The sequence below is a fragment of the Carettochelys insculpta genome, chromosome 1 (genome assembly GCF_033958435.1).
Source record: "Carettochelys insculpta isolate YL-2023 chromosome 1, ASM3395843v1, whole genome shotgun sequence".
In the NCBI taxonomy this organism is placed as follows: Eukaryota; Metazoa; Chordata; order Testudines; family Carettochelyidae; genus Carettochelys; species Carettochelys insculpta.
In genome coordinates this window covers 287,842,543-287,863,899 of record NC_134137.1, presented here as the reverse complement: position 1 = coordinate 287,863,899, position 21,357 = coordinate 287,842,543, and the positions used below count along the sequence as shown (strand labels likewise).

The 21,357-nt window shown below is 40.6% G+C and overlaps 1 protein-coding gene across 1 annotated transcript in view; it reads right to left on the bottom strand.

Annotated features, from left to right (window-relative positions):
* Nucleotides 1-2,055: 2,055 nt before the first annotated feature.
* Nucleotides 2,056-21,357, bottom strand: part of NUP205 (nucleoporin 205) — a 73,949-nt gene continuing 54,647 nt past the window's right edge. Inside the window, exons 29-43 of the mRNA XM_075011241.1 lie at nt 20,780-21,050; nt 19,660-19,758; nt 18,309-18,457; nt 16,905-17,096; nt 16,478-16,599; nt 14,324-14,462; nt 13,700-13,826; nt 12,355-12,431; nt 10,641-10,769; nt 10,320-10,446; nt 9,064-9,230; nt 8,280-8,403; nt 7,426-7,554; nt 6,618-6,691; nt 2,056-3,840 (exon numbers count right to left, since the gene is read on the bottom strand). Of these exons, the coding sequence (XP_074867342.1) occupies nt 3,688-3,840; nt 6,618-6,691; nt 7,426-7,554; nt 8,280-8,403; nt 9,064-9,230; nt 10,320-10,446; nt 10,641-10,769; nt 12,355-12,431; nt 13,700-13,826; nt 14,324-14,462; nt 16,478-16,599; nt 16,905-17,096; nt 18,309-18,457; nt 19,660-19,758; nt 20,780-21,050 (2,079 nt within the window). The 3' untranslated portion in view covers nt 2,056-3,687. The remainder of the gene's footprint in view (nt 3,841-6,617; nt 6,692-7,425; nt 7,555-8,279; nt 8,404-9,063; nt 9,231-10,319; nt 10,447-10,640; nt 10,770-12,354; nt 12,432-13,699; nt 13,827-14,323; nt 14,463-16,477; nt 16,600-16,904; nt 17,097-18,308; nt 18,458-19,659; nt 19,759-20,779; nt 21,051-21,357) is intronic.

The following is a 21,357-nucleotide window of genomic DNA, read 5'->3' as shown; positions in this document are numbered from 1 at the left end:
GCAGGGCCAGGGCCTTTTACTGATGCGTCCCTTCCTCCACGCGGATCTGGGGAAGTGGGTCTGTCTCACAAAAGCTCATCACATAATACATCATTTTGTTAGTCTTTAAAATGCTACAGGACTACTTGTTTGTTTTCTTACAAACAGAGCAAAGGGCCAAAAGGCTTGAAGGACAGAACCTGAAGGAGCAAAGGATCCCCTCTGAATTTGGTGTCAGGCCTTCCATACCCCTGGAGCACGCGAACTTGGGCTGATGTTTTCAATACTCGGTTGTCAGCTGGGGCCCTCCCTTTTTCTGGAACCCCATTCTTTAAATACGCCTCTGAAACCCCACCCCCACCCCCGACTCATGCATCTGATGAAGCAGGTCTTTGCCCATGAAAGCTTATGTTCAAAAATATCTGTTAGCCTATAAAGTGCCACAAGACTTCTTGTTCTGTTTGCAAACTAGTTACTGCACCGTATCTTGTCAGGACTGTTGTTCTATCATCCAGGGTGCATGTCTGATCGCTGCAGAGGGAAAGAAAAGGTTTTCTGCTACCTGTCAGCTGGTAACAGCAGGTGCATTGCTCCTGAGCACACACTACTGGGCTAGTGGTAGCAGTCCACTACCCAATTAAATCAACATTTTCAAAGACAGATTCACCCTTCTTGTTGATTTCCTACAGAGCACATTTTCCTCTATACATAAGCATCCATGTCAGCAAGAATTTATAACCTAGTGGTACCGTAGTTATTTTTCAGGGGATTTATATCAACCTAGTTGAGTATAACAAAAATTGCAAAACAGGTATTATTGGTCTGTGTAGTGTTAGGCTTGCAGCCCAGAGAATGCTGCTATATATTTATTCAACAAATTATCCTTTAAAAGAATAACATCTAAAGAATACAGGGCAACCCATTTAAACATGAACGATATCTTTAAAGAAGCATTGAACCACTAATCTAAAACTAAAATTAGGTTATTAATAGCAATTATTGCTTCTTATATCTATTACACTTATTAGCAAGAATTCCAGTTTAACTGAAATTTTTATTGTACTGGAGTATATAAAAATACATTTGCAGCTTACTAAATATCATAGAAAAGCCGAGGTGATAACTGCAAGCTCTATTTTTTCCATAGCTATTCATATTATTTTTTAAAAGGATTAATCTAAAGCATATATCAAACACAAAGTAGAAGAAAAGCCACTGCTTTTTTGTCTCTCCGTTTTTTAAAAAATTACATCTCAAGATGTTTGTTGTGTCAGCCTGGAAGTTTAATTAAATAATTATGGAGGAAAATTATAATGAACTGTTCATTTGTCATTCCTGAAATCAGTACTATTGGTCTGTGTAGTGTTAGGCTTGCAGCCCAGAGAACAATGCTATATATTTATACAACACTGACAATGTGCTAGGTGCTCTACAAACAGGAAGATATGGTTCCCTGACCTAAGGAGTTTCTCATATAAAACAGCAATTACCATTGATTGGGTATATAAAAATGTTAATATGAAAAAGCAGTCAAGTAGCACTCTAAAAGACTAAAAAAATAATTTATTAGGTGATGAGCTTTCGTGGGACAGACCCATTTCTTCAGACCATAGTCATACAAGAACAGACTCAATATTGAAGGCACAGAGAACCACAAACAGTAATCAACATTTTAATGGAGTGGGCCATTCTGTTCATGACTTAAGAGTTTGCATGTTATTGAAGACGAATTTTCACACCGCTACGGAAAGGGAGACAGCTGAGCTGTCTTTTATATTCAAATTCGGCACATTAACACATGGTTTGAACCAGGATGGGAATTTTCTGAGTCACTACCGGGCTCATCTGCATGCTTGGCTTAATCTAATTCTTGACCTTCCCCCTCCTTCTACCCCTCTACTCTAATTTGCTCACCTTGATCATTTTTTTCTGATTTGTCCTCCTTGATTACTGTTTTTGGTTCTCTGTGCCTTAAATATTGAGTCTGTTCTGGTATGGCTATGGCCTAAAGAAGTGGGTCTGTCCCACAATAGCTCACCTAATAAATTATTTTGTTAGTCTTTAAAGTACTACTTGACTGCTTTTTTGTTTTGATAGTATATAGACTAGCACAGCTCCCTCTCTGTTAATAATATGAGTGTACTTATCAGAACTGTGAGTTACATGCAGGGTGGCCAGATATAAAACAGGAAAAATGGATACATGCTGCTTTTTTTAATTGAGAGAACAAAGAGGAATGGTTACAAATAATGTATATTATAGATCCTAGGGCCTACTATTTTATAAAAACACATCAAAGTTTAGCTGGATTATTATAAAATTTAATATCCAAAGAGTAAACCAGAATTTGCTAAGTTATAGCATCCCCATTTGTGCTGGTGTAGTACAGAGTAAGCTATTTTCCTTGGCATTCACAAGTCCTGACGAGGTGGGAATTATTAGCAAAAATTAAAGTATTCTCTCAACGTGTTGTTGAAGTACTGAACTAATACCAGTTATCGTATCACAGCTTTCCAAGGGGCAATAAATTACATTAAAACAGCAGATCTCTAGAATTACAGTTTTACATTCTCTTCATAGGGAGTCCTGCCCACTTACTTTCTTCATTTTATGGAGGGTAGGATAAATGTGTAAATGAGGAAGAGAAGGGAAATTGGCTGAGACTCACCAAGACTAAAGAACAATTTGTATCTAACAATATTCTTTCAAACCATAACCACAAATTGAAAGGCGGGATCATAAAATAATCTCAGCGAACCAAATATGGCACTCTACTGCACAATATGAAGTCATGAGAAACTCAGAAAATATTAATTGTGAACAACAACATATTATGCAATGTAAATTTAGAAAAGAGAGTACTTACCTACTAATATGAACAGTCTCCATTAAAGACGCTATATGGCAATGTATACCAGAGTTCATTTACCATTCTTCTGTGTGTAAAAGAATGCATGTTTCCTCTTTTGTCACAAATTTCATGCTTGCCATTATGCCTGGCACACTAGCAAACAGGAATGTACCCAAAAGGAAGCCTAGATGCGGAAGAGGCCACATAGGAAAAGCAGGTGAGCAGAGCTCAGCTGTACATATCATATTTCCCCAGCATGAGTCAGACTCCCCCACATATTTCACCATTTCCTCAGCACCTGGACTCCTACAAACACAGGTATATGCATTCAAGTCTGTTGGAAGGGAAAAGAAGTGGGGTAGCCACTGGATGGAATAATGCTCTTCCACCAACCAATCCATTCTGAGAAGAAGAGCCACATCTTGACCTCAACGACTGGATCAAGGAATCCACATTTCCATTTCGGGAGTGATCCACACGTCAATACAGCATCAGGCAGAACACCATAATTGCAGCCTGGCAGTTCTGCACTTCTTTCAAATCATCACATGGACATGTGCATATTTCCCAATGAAAAGTTCAAGATTCTTGTTGAATTTTCTGTTGTAATTCCAGTGTTTTCTGTCTATTTTCTTACAGTAATCATAAACACCACTTAAAAAAAATCCTTTATTTTTCCTGTGATGATGATGGCAGTAGACAACAAAATACACAAAACTGATTAATTAATTCTAAGAAAAAAAGTAACAAAATATTTTTGGCCATAATTTAGAAAAGGTAGATTCTATAAAATGTGAGTTTAAGGCAGTGTGCCCTGGTTCATTACTTGTGGAGACAGGCAGCATGGGAAGAGTCCTTTAGGTTCTTGATATCCTTAGTAGACCACGGATACGTCTGACAAGTGCTTGAATGAAAGTATAGCGTGACCGGACTTTTGAGTATAACCCTTCAATATCAAGGAGCTTCTTCTGCAGAGATTCACCAAAGCTGTTGATGGCTTCAGCTTGAAGCTGAGGAAGAGAAGAAATCTGTTGAAATGGACAGTGGTATCTTGTCCTTTCATTGAAGGAGGCTTTTTCCCCATTAAGCACCACCAATTACTCTTCCCAACATCACATCACATCTTCTACTGCTTTAATCTCTCTTAGAAGAATATAAATATTTGGGAGAATTTTGGGAGAGAGGATCTAATTCGTCAATATTTAACAGATCCTTAGGTTTATCAGTCTAAATCACACACTGGAAAATATTTTCTTTGGAAGGTTTTATGGTGAAGGGCAAAGGGCAACAAATGATTAAAGGTCTGGAGCACAAGACCTATGAGGATAGGCTGAGGGATTTGGGCTTGTTTAGTTTACAGAAGAGAAGACTTAGAGGTGATTTAATAGCAGCCTTCAACTTCCTGAAGGGGAGCTCTAAAGAGGATAGTGTGGAACTGTTCTCAGTGGTGTCAGATGGCAGAACAAGGAGTAATGGTCTGAAGTTGAAGAGGGAAAGGTGTACGTTAGATATTAGGAAAAACTACTTCACCAGGAGGGTGCTGAAGCATTGGAATGTGTTGCCTAGAGAGGTGGTGGATTCTCCATCCCTTGAGGTTTTTAAGTCCCATCTGGACAAGGTCCTGGCTGGGATGACTTAGTGGGGTTTGATCCTGCTTGAAGCAGGGGGCTGGACTAGATGACCTGCTGAGGTCCCTTCCAGCCCTGTGATTCTGTGAAGTACACTCATCCCTCGCTATATGAGCACAATTGGTTCCCAACTTTCTGCTCGTAGGTGAAAACTCATGAGGGACATTAAATTACCATTAAAATACATGTAAAAGTCTCTGATTGGTTCCAAGTGCTCGGAGTGGCAGCAGATGGCGCTGCTTTTGAAAGGTGAGTGAACCTGGGGCTGGGAGGGGGTTAAAGGCTGGGGGCAGTTTGGGGCCATGAGAGGGAGGGAGTGTTAAAACCTGCAGGCAGCTCAGGTAGAGGAGGTGGCAGTTTGTTCCTCCCGGCTGCAGCAGAGGTATGGGGGGGCTTGTGCAGTGAGCCGGAGGGCTTGGAACAGGATGGGGTGGGGGTTGTGTTGGGAGCGGGGTGGGGGGTTGCGTGGGGAGCTGTGGTCTGGGGAAATGATGTGACTGGGGGGGTGTGCAGGGAGTTGCCACAGGGAAAGTGTTGGGAGTGGGCCAGGCGGGGCTGTGGAGCTCCCTGCCCCCCCACAGCCAGGGACCCTGCAGCTGGCTCCACTCCAGCCGTGAGGCTGGAGATCTCCCCGCCCCCTCAGCCAGGGACCCCACGGCTGGAGCTGAGCCAGCCATGGCGCTGCGGGTCTCCCCATGCCCCGGCCAGGGACCCGGCAGCTGGCTCATATAAGTGGGAGAAGTTCACTCGCATAGTGAACAATGGTAAGTATGTGTGTCCCTCGTTTTAGCAAGGACTCGTAAGTAAAGGACTCGTTAAACAAGGGATGGGTGTACTTAACATTTTAAACACACTTATGCTTTGACTTTAAAAACGCTACATGTGTTCTGCAATTTAAACATACATATGTTTGGCAAACATGACTCGAGTGTTATATAACTTGACTTCTAAATTAAGAAATCATAGTAGAGAGTTGCACTTAGAGACAGAATTCTCAATACAGGTTGCAGGGTCCAACCCCCCTAGGACCTGAGTGGTCCTGAATGAGGGATTTTGTTGAGCCAGGGGAGGTTAATGGTCCCAGTCACCAGCTCCCAGGCCCCTGCCTCCTGTGGTAGTCAGGGGAAACCAGATGCCAGCACAGGAGCCCCAGCCCATACAGCTCCCTGGTGCTCTGGCTTCAGTCTCCCAAAGGGGTGCTAGGGGACACCAACTCCAACCCCAGCCCTCAACAGGCTGCCACAGCTCTCTGGTCCAAGTGCTTCCTTTGTCCTAGCAGACCAGGGATGCTTCTGGACCAGAGAGTGCTGGTTTTAGAAGGTGCAACCTATATGTCGCAGGCTAACAAAAAAAATCCATGTATTGAACAACATTTTTTGTTATTACTGATGGAAAAAACCATAAAAAAAGCTGAATTCTACATATTGTTGTAGGACATTTATTGTATATGTTCTCTTGAGTGATGGATTAGAATCACAGAAGTGTATGCACCTCATTTTACAACTCTGTATACTGTTAATTGTGATTGAAATGAAAAAAAATTTCTTACTGGTGAACAACAGTTTACATTGGCATAGTTCTGAAAACAGATCATAAGTATACCTGTGCTGGTTTTGCTGGCTGTACCTCCAAACAGCACACATTATTTTAAGCAGTGGCAATTGGTTAGCTACATCATAGTCAGCTGCCATTTTACTATCCCCACTCTTGACTAAGGTCCATCTGCAGTTGCCCAAAAATGACCAGCTGAAGTATCACACAAAACTAAGAACCTCATCTTCAATACACAAACAGCCATCTTTCAAGGGCAACTGATAATTTCTTATTTTAGAAGCAAATTATTAAAACACTTCATCTTATTAGAGAATTAGAAAAAAAATGAGTACTTTGGCCCCTCATTTGCCATATGCTAGATTTTGTCCAATCTGTGTGCATGATTCAAAAATACATGTATAGCTGTGCACTTGATATCTTTATTGCTGCCAAATACCTTTTGAAAATTTCTGTTACTCCCTATTTTTAGTTCAACTAAGTATTTAGAAGCGAAGTATCACAGATCACTCCTAAACATGGAAACTATAGACTATTGACAGTAACTACACATTAGAACCACATCAAGTATGATATAATTAAGAATTATTTCAGCTGCTGCATCTCACCTGATCTATGTCATGCTGATTCACTCGATTCTTCCCATTCCTGAAATCCAAGTTAGGCTCTGAACTGAAGGAATCTTGGAATAAAAGTCATAAATTTAAATTCCTCTTTCTGCCTACTGGAGAGTACCATATATATGCAGGTATGAAGCACGTTTACCACACCAAATGCCAATTGTGTACATAACAGAAAGTTAAACAAGGATGAAGAGGAAATCACAACTGATCTTTCCTGAACTACTGATGAATTATCTCTCAAGCATTAATGTATTAATTTCAAACAGCACTGGATTACATAATATGGCATGATCAGGAACAATAATCCACCATGTTACCTTTCCTTCCCTGACTTTTCCCTTTTCCTCACCAAATCCACTGATGAATTAATATTATAGCAAGTTAAAAATGCTTTTAGAAAATAAATGCCCTTACATCTGTTTTTAACATCATCTTCAATTATTACACATAAAAACATTTTTTAAAATATATAGTTTACTTTTCACCATTTATACTTGTTCACTTTCAGTTTGACTCAGTTTGACCAATAGAAATGAGACTAGTCACAGCTTCACTTATTTCTGTAAACTCACTTTTTACCCGTCATCCACTACTACAATGCACCCATATTTAAATCCAAACAAAAGCCTTTTATTATATACTAATTAGTAAAATGTAAGTCTTGTTAAGTTGTGTAAAAAAATCTATTTTAGAAAACCTAAATTTTGACATGCAGTCTCTTGATACTGCCAGATATTTTTATGTCAAATATATAAACAAATGCAAAGACACCTTGAGGTTTGAGAAATGTTACCTTGTAGCCTTCTGCTTTTAAATGAAGTCCTGGAAGCCAGAAGTGAATCTTGGGAATCAGTAGGGGTGCAATGCAATAGATAGTATTCCAAGTGACGCCAAAGGATAAAGAGGCATGTTTCTATGATATCTGTACACATGCCCAGTGAAGGAGATGAAAATTTGTTTACGTTGGTTTGAGATAATAGCCTTATTAGGAGTTTCAAAAGAAAGCCTGAGCCTGCAAAAAAGTTCCATGCATCTTTAACTCTGCATATGAGCAGTAATTGCAATGGGAATACTCATATAAGTAAAATTAAACGTGTTTGCAAGACTGAGGACTGAAGGGTCTGTTTCTTGGGGACCTAAATGACTCCGATATGTAAGCCCTACTCGCCATGGCCCTCCATTTTTTTGACACAATCATGATTCCAGTTACACATATGGCTTGCATAGCACATTTTATGGACCTATACGCTTGATTCTTTGTACTGTTACCAGGTTCCAGCTCTAAAGGCTTTGTTGTTTAGCTGTATTTCTGCTTCACCCAATGGCAGAGAATCAGCACCCTAATCAAATCCATGAACTTCATTTATTGTTGACTTCTGTGGCAATAACATTATGTTACTACTGACTTTCTTTCAGAGCTGGTACCACAAATAGAAAATAAAATGTTTAAACGCTGAACGTAGAGGGTCACTTTCCTCTTATCAACTGATTTAATTATTAATATCTTTCCTCGGATTGTCATTGGTTTTAGTGGTCTGAACCCCAGTTAATGGCTAGGCTATAAAACAAACTAATCCCATTTCTCAGCATACTTTTTCAGGGTTTCTGATTGCAACCATTAGAGCTGTCATAATTCCAAAAGGATACAGGAACACAGGGAAAGCAACTTGGCCCGATTGTTTATCAGCTTCACCAGACGCCGTCTTGCCAAAACATATTTTTGGGAAGTAGAAATTTTGTCTACCCCAGCTGGCATCACCGACTGACACAGCTATGGCACGAAGAAAAGATGCAAAAAGATTCAACATTATGTAGCAAGCCAAAACAAAGTATTAAAAGTCAAAATAATACCCTTAACAAAACAAGAAGAAAAGAAAAAGAAAAAAGAAACCAAGTCCAACCTCACACTTTCCCAGAAAAATTTTAAGTGCTCAATCAGGATCAGAACTATTTTATCAGTTCATGTTGTCGGAACAAGAGTCACTAATCTTCAGATCAATTATCCTTCCCCTGTTAACCCAATCACTGCTGCACAGATTGATATGAAAGTCATATCTGTTTAACGTCTACTTATTTTGTCTGGATAGCCAGCCAGTCATGAGATATCAGCAGTGGCCAGTCTCAATGAATATGTCATGCTGACTTTTAAGAATACCTGTACTACTAGTTTCCAACATAATTCATTAATATCCACCCAACTCCCTACACAAAAAACTTACTCCAACATTTTTGATCCTAATATAAATAACCACTTCCTTGGCCATTTAAGTTCCCATTTTGTCAACTCCAACACTACCACGCTCCCTGATATCAAAAAGAAAAAAGGTGTATGTTTGTCCCAGCTAAATACTACAGCTGTTTCTACATTTAGTTCATTTACAGGCAACAGATACTTTTGACTGTTGATGATAAAGCCTACATAATCTGGTACCTCCTTTATCTCATCTGGTGGGAGCTGCTCCACATTCTGTAGCTTGTTAACACTCTGACGGTGGCTGTCATAGTAACTGAAGAAATCATTAGCATTCTGTTTCAGCAGATACACAATGATGCCCAAGCCAGGCAGGCGCCAATACGGGATCACAGGTGCTTGTGTATCTAGGGGAGACAACCACCAACATTAAAACGAGTTCTCTGAAGCCAGTTTATTCTCTACCATTTATCACCACTGTAGTATCAAGGATGTGGAAGTACAGCTAAATTTCATTTTGGATGTGTGGGCCACACTTATTACAGAGGAGATTCCAGGACAAAACTCTGTGGTCTCATCTTCTGTTGACATGTGGCAAGCAAGGAGACAGCTGTTAGCATTCAATATCCCCCTATTTTATTTTGTAACAAAACCTTATTTCTGCTTTGTGCAGAGTTCACATCCAATCTCCCTCCCTGATAATCACTGGCTACAAAAAAAGCTAACACTATATGCTACTGCTGTACAAGAGAAAAGTCCAACTGCGGTGCAGATCATTATTCCAAGTCACAGCAGGAGTACTGCGGCTATATGTTAGCCACAAAAAGATTACCTCCATGCTTTGCACAGCAGCTCAGGGTTATTAAACCCTAGCATTGTGATTGTTCTCTGATCGTTATTCTGGGGTGCTGAAAGAATAAAAAACGACTTTAGACAAACCCAATCCATGTAATACTCAGACTTCCAACCTAGATCATTCTTCATAATAAACATGCTACCTATAATTTTGCTCTGAACTAACTCAAGCTTCAAAGCTCTCAAAAAAGCTATTTTTTTACATTCATAGTAGTATTTTACACCTTTTAAGATGACTGCTGTATCAGCAGAAGAGGAGAATTCTTGAAAAATATGTTCTTACATGTAAAAGATAAACAAATGGAAAATAAAAGTCACTGGTTGGGTCAAGGCATTTGTATCACAATGAAAACTCAGAGGTAACAGCACCATCTATTCGTAATAGCATTGTAAATGTTTACTGTAAAGAAAAACTTAAATTTTCATTTTTGGGAGTGGTGATGTATTGTTTCAAAGAGTAGCGAAAATTTAGTGCAACATCAGTCCATATCCTAATTTGTTGCAATTTGTCATAATTAACATTCTACTAAGTTAGAAAAGCCATGAGGCTCACATCATGAATGAAGTTCATTTCCTGCTATTACGCCAACTTTCACAATTCAGTTTTGGATACACAAGGAACAAGTAACCCACAAACCCACCTTGACGGGGTCCATCTCGGTTGGTTGACTCTGACAGACTAGGAGTGAACAGGCAAACTGTGTGCTGAAAGGTGGGTGCAAACTGTAACATAAGAGACTGGCAGTATTCCATTACATTTGCACAGATCTACAGAAGAAGAATCACAGCAAGTCAATTCAAGTGAGGATGATGAAATACTATTTTCAGAACTTTTCAAACTGCATACATCAGTACAACAACCAGGAATTCCTACAAATCAACCATACCAGGGATCTCAGAAGTCTCAGCTGAGGATATTCACAATGCTGGGAAAATGTAACTTTGTTCCCCTATTTCCTCACCTGTTGCATGGCCAACTCAATTTCATCCCTCTTGCTCACTCTGTCTCCTTCGGCATTATCATCTTGCAGTTTAAACTGACGGAGCCTGTCTGAACCACCAAACCGACTTAGAAGTCCTAAGCACTGGCGCTGTGACAGGAAACAAGTTTTGGTTAGTGTCTCAGCCAAACTGTTAAATAAAGCCCTTTGATACTTACAAGCAGGAAAATTATAAATATGCATTAATAATAATCCTGAAGATCTCACTAACCCTTTGCTATTCACTCTATCATGAACACAATAAGCAGTAATACAAATGAAGCATTTCATATCATATAGAAGTAATTTTGTAAGCTAAACTATTTACCTTAATATCTTTACGTCACAATGGACACACGTTTACCTCTGTCTGTCCTTAAATTTGTTTGAAAGCAATTGGTACTTTTAAAGAAACCCAATGGGATTCAATCTTAAATGCTGAGAAATCACTGCCTTATACCCAGTATGTCATCCGAAAACAAGAAATAGTCAGCAATGGATTGTGATTAGCATAAATCATTTTAAAATTCTAGAAGTAAGATCAAATGAAAAGATATTAAACCATATAAATTTGAACCAAGCAAACAAACAAGTCCCAGTTAAAAACACTGTATATTGTATGGTTTGATAGGACAGCAGTAATAACTCCCTACACCAAGCTGATTGTGGTCTTAGTTTGAGTAGGATTATTATGATCACCAAATCTACATGGCAATTGTTAAAATACACCTTAGAAATACTTACTGATGGGAGAAAGTGCAGAGAGAAAGATGAAGCAGGTCTTTGCCCATGAAAGCTTATGCTCCAAAATATATTAGTCTATAAGGTGCCACAAGACTTCTTGTTTTTCTCTTTTTTACTTGGTGACCATAGTGGCTAGAATACTTGCTGGCTTTTCACTTATTTTGTTACAAAACTATTTAGGTTACCCAATTATAAAATTAGTAAAGAAATTAAATTGGCCAAAACAGAAACTCCTCCCGTGGTTTCCCATGGGAACTCCTGCTGAGGGATGCAGAAGCCAAGTACTCAGTCCCATCAGAACACCAGCAGCTGCTTACTGCTCGAAAAGCCAATTTTGGCTCATGTATGGAGTAGCAACAAATCAGGGATTCAAGAGAGCACAATATCTTGCTCTCCCATCCAAAAGTATTTGGTGTAGCAGTCCCTTTGTACAATTTGGTTAGAAAGAAATAGCTCCTACTAGTGGGAGAAAATGGTGCAACAGCAAGGCTTCAGAGCAGAAAGCAGGGCATGACTTCCAGATATGGGACTCTGTTATGCATTCTAATCAAGACCTACTGCCCTACACAATATATCTGGTTCCTCCTTAAAAGGGACAAAGAAAGAAATAAGACACTGCATATACCAGACACATGACAAGTGGAGTGAGCACGTCCTTGTAGTAAAAGAGGTAGTGCAACACTTCTGAATTTATTCATTTTAATGTTGGCCTCTAATTCCCTCTCACCTCCCCTGCCCCCCAGTTCTTCTCATTTAATAGATGAATTCTACAGGTCTCTGCAGGCTCAGCACTAAAAGGAGAGTTTCTTACCTTTTGCCAAACATTCTAAATTCTTGGTTAGAGAGTAACATATATAATGTTCTATGAGGACTGGTATAAAATTAAGATGCAATTTTCATTTAAATATGAAATTGCAAACAAACATGGGACTGAAACATAAAATTTAGTTACCTGAAATCGTCCTATGTGCCCCTGTAGCTCCATTTGTGTCCCTTCATTAACATCAATGTCAAATTCACCTAACACACCTAACAAAACAGATATGACAGAATACAGGGTGTGAGGGGTTTGTTCCAATTAAAAACATTTATGGTTTAGTATTTTATATTTAACTAATAGAGCTGGCCAGAAAATCTCCATCAAAACAAAACTTTTCCACATTTTTGTGAAAAATGTTTTGCTGTCTAGCTGTAGCTAGAAAGAAATGCGTGATTACATAATTACAATATTTATTGAGTAGTACTATATACATTTTTTAAATAAAGTTTCAGAGTGAATTTTTGCTCTTATGAAAAAATGAGGCCTTTGCGAAGAATTGGCAGTTGTGCAAGTCTTTCATACAGCTAACCCAACGAACTCTGGCACTATGCAGCCTTGTTATTCTAGTCATAGGCCCCCTGTGAGGAAAACATTGCCAATCATGACAAAACATAGCATGGTGAATTTAGGAAGAGCCCAACTATGTCCACAAAGCTCAAGAGCTGTGGTAGTCAATCAGAGGCCCATCTGGGGTCCTGAGCAGATTTCATAAGAGTCCATGAAGCAGGACCAGTACTAGACTCACTGGGGCCTAGGGCAGAAAGCTTAATGCCAACCACGCAGGGCCAGGTACCCAAGCCTGCCACCTGGGGCTAAAGCAGAAGACTGAGCAGCTTAGCTCCACTGGACATGAGGCCCCAGGCAATTGTCCTGCTTTGCCACCCCTTAATGTTGGCGCTGGCTTTTTTATGCAGAAAATCAGTAGCTGTGGCACAGGTGGACTGTGGAGTTTTTATAGCACACAAAGGGGCACTCAAAGAAAAAGATGGAGGACCAAACCCAGCACAACAATGACCAGTTACTTTCACGAAGGCAGATCCCCAGAGAGAGGAGGTCAGTGCACTAACCTACAGTACCTCCCTGTCAACCAAAGAAAACCCCAAAACCCTTTTAATAAATAAAAATTTAGTAAATATTTCCAACTAAGATATAAGCTAAATTATTCTACGCAAATTGTTTCCCATGCTTCAGTTTCCTCAGTTGTAAAGTGGACTGACTGAACAATCTCCTTGTATCTACCTACTGGTTGCATTGTGAAGATGAGTATTAGAAGACTGAAAGCATTGTGCAAATATTAGGTATTATTATGCAAATACAGCAGGCAAGTCGAGCCTACAAGTCTAGATACAATTTTAAACAGATTTTCCATGGTGCACCTTAGTCCTTTGACAGTACATCAGTCACAAAAGTTTGATTATTTCTACGTCACACAATTGTGACAACGTTGGAGTTTTTGCAATCTAAGATGTGGTCCTACCAGGCAGAGCTGCATTGCTGATTATTCCCGTCAGAAGGGCTAGTTCCTGAAGCGAGCCTGCACTGATATCTTGACACCGGAGGATCGCCTGGATAGTATCTGAATGGGATATTAGAAACTGCAAAACCTGAACCACAGAAATGAGGAAGGAAAACGTGAGTGATGAAACAAATTGAATAATAATCTAATGAATAAAATCAGAACTTAAACGCAATGTTTCATATGGATGAAGTCATTATAAACAAAATGTAACTGCAAAACAAATACAGGTGGCACCTCCCTCATCAGGCACCCTTGGGATTTCACTGGTCCCAAATGAGGAAACTGGTTGGATAAGGGGAGGTCCCCTGCCTCCGGCCCCCCAACCTGCTGCCCCTCCTTGCTGCCAGCTCCACTTTGCCCCGCTGGTCCCCCACTCCAGCCCTGGGGACCCCTTGGCTGCATGCCATGCAAGTGCCGAGCTTCCCTGCACGCAGCCACTGGGCTCCCCTATCACCAGGTTCCACCCAGCTCTCCCACTAGTAGCCTCCCAATCTCGGGCTCTCTGGTTCAGTAACATCCATGGTTCTACCACCATCAGCCAATGTTGGACACTGAAAGATAATTCTAGACCTCTCAGCTTACCTGTCCAGCTGCCTGCAGATGCTGTGCCATGCTGGAGGTAAGGATCACCTGACACAGCTGGAGAGCTGGGAGAAGAATCTGGCGATAGCGCTCCACAGGAGCGGGAATGAAGACAGGGGGATCTCTCATTCCAAACATTCTGTTGAGGTTTAAGACGAAAGGTATGAATAGTTGAATGAGACTGGAGACCGCACACACAGGCAGCTTGCAAGTACCCCACAGGGCATGGAAACAATTCCCAATAACAGCTCCTTAGTAACGACTAGTTTGTGTTTCAGTATAAGGTCAATTTGACACACAGTCCTTTTTAACGCCCTCAGAATGCTGCTTTGTCTTAATTAGAAGACACTGTTTCTTTAAAAACATCTAAATTAATCAGATGGACTTGGTCTATAATACCAAAATTGTTTTCCTCCATCGTCCTCAATGAAAACAAATGCTTCTACAACATTCCTTTCAGATTCCAATAGAGTTTGTACACTCCCACTGACATATTTAGACCTCAGTGTTTATCGAAGTGCCTTTCTTTAAAAGGTTTCTGACTCTTTTTGTTGCAAAGATTGCCTTTGAAATCTAAAGCGAGTATTAGGTTTGGAAATTAGGCAAGGTGATTTTCCCCTAAACCCACAAATTATTCACCCACCCATCTTACAACCAAAAGTTGCACACTGTGTCTCCACAACAACAGACGTTGTCCACCTGAGCTTCTGCTCTTAATTGCTAGCACCTTAAAAATAATTAGACATACAAACCCTTTGCCAGGAAAGTTAGGCAGTACCTAAGTGACTCTTATTAACTAATTCAACAACACTGTACAACTCACAGGAACTCCATGATCACTTATAATTACAAATACATGAAGCAACTTGGAAATTAAATTTATTTCAATAGTATATGTTTAGTGTACAGTGTTTTACTACAGTGAGGAAAGAAGAGAAGGCATCAAATATAGGCTCTAAACACAACCTTCAAACTACTTCAGATCGCTCAAAAATTAAATAAAATAAGTAAATATAGAAAAATGGTTTAAACCAGGGGTGGCCAACACATGGCCCATGGGCCAGAATGCAGCCCACAGAGCGTTTCCATCCAGCCCACAGAGCTGGCAGTGATGCCATTTTTACAGCCAGATGTAGGGCGAGTGGTTGGCAACCTGCAGCTCCAGAACCGCATGTAGCTCTTTAACAGCTCCAGATGCTGCCACCTCTGACTCCTCCTCTAGTTCCCTGCCCTGCCGCACTAAAATAATGGGACTCAATTTAATTGGTTGAACAGCCGGTAGGAGGGATCTGGCTGTTCAACCAATTAAATTAAGTCCCATTATTTCAGCACAGCAGGACAGGGAACCACCCGCGCTGTACATGGTAGAAGGGAGTAGGAGGGCTGGGGCAGAGTCATACAGCCACGGCAGCAGCCTCGTGAAGGTGCAACAGGGAGCAGCAGCAGCATGTGGAGCTCCTGTGTGAGGTAGGTTGGGGGGGGGGGCAATTTGGGGCTGAGAGGGGTTAAGCCTGGGGGCAGTTTAAAATTCTTGTGTTACTTTTTTTACAATATGAAACATTAATTGAAAAATGATTCTTGAAAAATGTGCATGTGGAGAAAATTAGATCCACCCATGTGATTACAAAGTGACTTTGATATTTTATGTAGTTAAGCCTGGAGATGGGGAGGCAGTTTGGGGCTGAGAGGGGTTAAGCCAGGGGGCGTGGGTGGGAGGGCGTTTTGGGGCTAGTCTGTGTTCAACCCCCAGAACATATAAAAAATTGCCAACTGGCCCCTGATGAAAAAAGTTTGGCCACCCCTGCTTTAAAACAATACTAATTTTCACTGCTGTAGCTTTCAGCAACTACACCTCTAAACTAGCAGAACTTAACTTACATTTAAAAACTTTTGGACTGCTTTCCACAGAATCAGATAAGTTAGAGGGCTTCAGATCCTGGTGCCAACTGGAAAGTGCCATAATTTACCCTTTATGCCTGGTAAACCAGGATTTCTCAGGCCAACACAGGATAGCTTGGATTTAGCTACTGAGAAATAACCAGGAGGTTTTTTTTGAAAGAAGGATGAAATACTACAAAAGTTGGTGATTTTTGCCTCCCCCACAAACGGATTTTATGCTTTAGCACTCAAAGGATCAAATGTTTTGACACCTACCCCTGATGATCTGTCTCTGGCCGCATGTCATACACCTGACACTGTGCAAGCCTCACAATCACTCCAGACCTCAGCAACTCTAATGCACCCTGTGGAATTTTAGCCACTCTGGTCAAGAATGCCTAGAGTATAAAAGGGAACAGGGGGAAAAAAAAAAGTCACATGGACTTACAGTGAGACTCCATTTACATTAATGTTCTCGCCCCCCTCACTTTCACCACTATCCCAAAATACATCTACTCTCTGCAGAAGAGCTTTTGCTGATGTTGAAAATACCACATGTTGAATGCAGATCATGTTAAAAAAGAAAAGCTCATATAATTTTTAATGTGTAATTTGTTAACTGGACATGTATGCTTATCAAGAATGTGAAGCCCAGGAAAGCAGCTTTCATTTGAGAAGAAAACAGCCCCTAGTGAGCTCTTACCATTTTGGACTCATACGTGTACAGAGCTTTCAGTAAAGGAGGCTGAGGTGTGAGTAAGCTCTGAAGAGTGAGGTCATCATCCGCTAGGCTATCCACAAGCACCTTCAAATAGCCACTGTTGGAGAGATACAAGAGCCATTGCTGCTGCTTGTCTACTGAGACAATGCGATCAAGTAAAGCCAGTGCTAGCATCTAAAAACAACAAAACAAAACAAAAAATTATATCAATTAGCCAGAATGCTGAGATTTCTAATACTTGTCTAGAAACAAGCAGTGAATTTATTGGTCCATTGTTTGTAATAACCTATTAACAAAACCGAATCTATTTTTCTGCCATATTAACATGGGATTTTATTTGGAAGTTACTGCATCGTCTAGTTCCTGTGGTTTAGTATACAGAGGAAGCCAACTTTACTCCCTTTGTTGTGTATTACTCGATAGATGGAATACCTTCAAAATGATTACAAACATTACAGGGACACTTATCTATCGAAAATATTTATATTTGATTTTTTTTAACCTACTCATATTACAAGTATTATCTAACCTAACTACAACTAAAAAATAGGGTAAACATTCTCCCTCTTCAGTTTGTTTACTTGCTCATATGACAAAACTACCTGTCTCAGCAATTTCACTCCTTTCCTTGGGTGAATGGACCTTTCATACAGTAGGAGAAGAAAGGATCATGTTTAAAAACTGAAAATATGATGGTATAAAATAAAACATGAAAGTTAAGCCAGTGAAACACCTGAAACTATCTTTAAACACAGTTTTTGAAAATGATGATGCCCCTGTGAGGATTTTATTCACATTTTGTAAGTAAGGAAACAGACACAAGGAAACCAAATATGCAGAGATATACTTATCTCATAGAGCTGGAAGGCACCTTGAGAGCTTATGGAGTCGAGTCCCCTGCACTCACAGCAGGACCTAGCTCACCATCCTGACAATTTTTTTTTTTTTACATCTATTTGCCCCAGACCCCTAAATGGCCCCCGCTCCAGGACTGAATTCATTTCCCTGGGTTTACAAAGTCAATGCTCTAACCACTGAGCTATCCCTCCCACCTCAAGAAGTCTGCCCAATTCAAACAGTAGGTCATTATCAGATCCGGACATTGGCTTCAACAAGTCTTAGCTTCCATTCTGATGCTCCGTCCTCTTGGCCATACTATCTCTACAACGGCATGAGCTAGCAGCATGACCTCTCACATTGCCGTGCATGGACTATATCAAAATAACGAGTTTTTTTAATCTACACTGTCATATGATTTTATTTCCACAGATATTTGTAATATTCACTAAATAACAATTTCAAAGTTATCATCAAATGTGTACTTATATAGCTAAAGAGCATCCCTTTAAAAAAACAAACTTAGGCTACAAAGAAATATTTGTGTACCCGGCCTATCTCATGACCATCACAGGCATCTCTGCAGACCACCTCCATGAGGGCAGCACCGTAGCTTTCAATAATTGCCATGTTTTCTCTCTGCAGTTTACTGAATGCATCCTCTGGAGCTGTAAGACGTTCCCACATTGTTTTCTTGGCTATAAAAACAGAATTAAAGGAGCTGCAGAAGGGTGGAAGGGTTTAGATGCAGCAAAACATCAACCTATAGGCAGCAAAGTTGTAACCACTTCTTTCATGACATTAAAGAAAGCTGCGCACTTGTGCAGCTGCTCAGGAGAAATTCAAAAGCCGCCCAGCTGATTAGCAGATAGCCCACAACTAGGTTTTGTTTCTAGGGTGGTGCACATTCCTCCATACACATAAAAAATGCAAGCTATATAAAATCTCAGTAATGGGGGAGGAGGTTTATGTTCAAGTAAAAAGATTCCTGTATAAATATATTCTGCCCTAAAAGCCATTACTGTGGCCAGAAAATACACACACACACACACAGAGTGTGTGTATGTGTGCGCGCGCGCGTGATTTATATCTCCCCTCTCCTTGGATAGTCTAGTCAGAAAGACTTAACAATAGGATAAAATACACATACATGCAAACTCTTTTGACTAAACTTAACAAATATCTGCTGAAATCAATGCAATCAAACTTAAGGCAAGCAAACAAGGTGCATCCAGTGGAAAAGTGTTATGGTCAAAGCAACTGATAAACTGTAAAGTAATTCTATCTGGTTTACTGACAATTCAATCACTGCAATTCCCAGCATCAATAAAATCATGGCAGCGGTAGTATGAACGTCCTTGCAAGAGATTCAAGTTTGAATTCTTGCTTTGAGACTCAGCAGTGGCTAGGAATGCTGAAGAAGCAAAGAATTCAGCCCCTAGACAGAAAAAGTGTGTGGTTTGCAGACGCAGGGCAGTCTCAACTGACGTTGAAAATGAATTCCCTTCCAGTCATCTTCAGCTAGAAGCACAATAACACTACCAACAGCATCAAGAGATTCCTGTATTTCCAAACAAAACATTGAGAGTGTGCATTGGCAGAAGCGCAAAGGAAGTTTTTCAACAGCTTCCAATAATTTTAACCAATGGGTCCTGAGCCATTTAACACATTTGTAATGATGGTCCACGACTGTTACATTGATATTGAATAACAGATCCCATTTTAGTGTTTGATGTCGTGAAATCCTAAAATCATGGCACATAATAGGCTGAGTGAGCACTTAGAAACAGCATTTGATGATACTATGCCCTGATTTAATTCTAACATGGTGGGATAACAACCAACACTGGATTTGATACACAATTGGTCATATTTTTCTAAAAAGACCATTGTACCCTACCTGCTTCTAAGGTGTCTGGTTCATCTGGTCTCTGGGCAATCTGTAAGTAATAAAGCAGTGACCCGTACAAGTGTGTTCTTACTCGTTGGAATCCACCACCTGCTCACAGGAAAGAGTTATTTGTAACAGGAAACAAATTGGTAAAAACTGAGTAATTATTCTATTAATACCACCTGTGTCCCTCCCCTTAATTTAGTTCCAAAAAGTTAGTGCTGGAAGTAGCAAAACAAATGAAAAATTATGTTTTCTTATATAAGAGCCTTCCACTCCCGTACTGATACAAATTTTGAGAATGAATTTAGCAAAGCAAGATCTTGTCCCATAAGTTATAATGAAGCCTGCAACTTTGTCATGGAAATCACAGAAGTTACGAAATCTGGAACCTCAAAAGACTCCAGTGACTTCAGCCAACACCAGCTAGGAGCTGCCGGATCCCCTGCTACCCACAAAGGCAGGGAGCCGTGGGGTACATGAGCAGTAGGGAATTCCCACATCTCTCAGCCACTGAGTGCCACAGGGCAGACCCCGACCCCCACCCCCCCGGCTCCTGGTTGCTGCAGGTGGTAAAGGGGGAACCCTGACACTCTCCTGTGCAGAGAGAGGCAGGGAGGGACTTCTGGAGGTCTCTGCATCCATGGGCAGCAGAGGAGTGGGGGGCATGGAGCTCTGAGCTCCCAGCCCACTAGTAACTACCCAGGGTCCCCTTTCGTCATGGATCTTTTTCATAAATGTCAGGCACAGGTCACAGGCTTCTCTGAATTTTTCATTACCAGTCATGACCTTTGCTAAAATTATCCATAACAAAAATATGAGCCTTAGTTGCAGAGTTAGTTATAGTCTTAGTTATACCCACTGCTACATTCAGCCCCCTTATATACACGCCTCCACACGCACACAGCTCTCTACTCAATAATTCTAAGTTTGAAGATAGATGTTCAATAACTCTCTCCTCACAGCAATACAGCTTGCAAGAGGTCTATACATGTAACTCTGAAAGAGGCATCTCTGTTAGTGGCACAAAAAAGTTCAAGCCAATGATATAAGGGGGTTCATAGTACATCTGTGCAGTCTTGGTTGTTAGAATCTACCAACAGTGGAATTGTTTTGTGCTTTAACATACCTGTTTTCAAAATGAAATCTAGCAGTTTTTTTAAGATGATATGGAGGGAGGAGTCACCAATGGAAGTGAAACCTGCAGATATGCCCTCTGAACCAGGAGACGAGGCGAGAGAACCATCCAGCATCAATACATACTGGGAGTGTCCAGGCACTGGGACTACCAGTGGCCGCTTTTGCTCTGTGCGCACAGACTGGCTCAAGTGGGCAGTAAGGGTGAACACAGCTCCTGCCACCACGGGCATTAATTCCTGAGCTGCATCATCATCCAGGATCTTAAGAAGAAAGAAGTTGGGCAGGGGAGAAAAAAGCACATGCATGATTTCAGGAGGGATTAGACAATGTTCCCTGTAAGCTGCACGTGTGCATAGCCAGCCGCACAGAAATTCAAGTGCTGCCCAGCTGATAGTACACGGCTAGGTTTTACATGTCATGTGCACTCACATGTGTCTCAGTGCACACAATTTATTTTGCACATGGAAAAAATCCACACCATGAACAGATAATATTAGCGGGAACCTTGATATTAGACCACTTACTCAGCTGCCCACATCTACATAAATTTCCGCAGGCAAAAGGGAC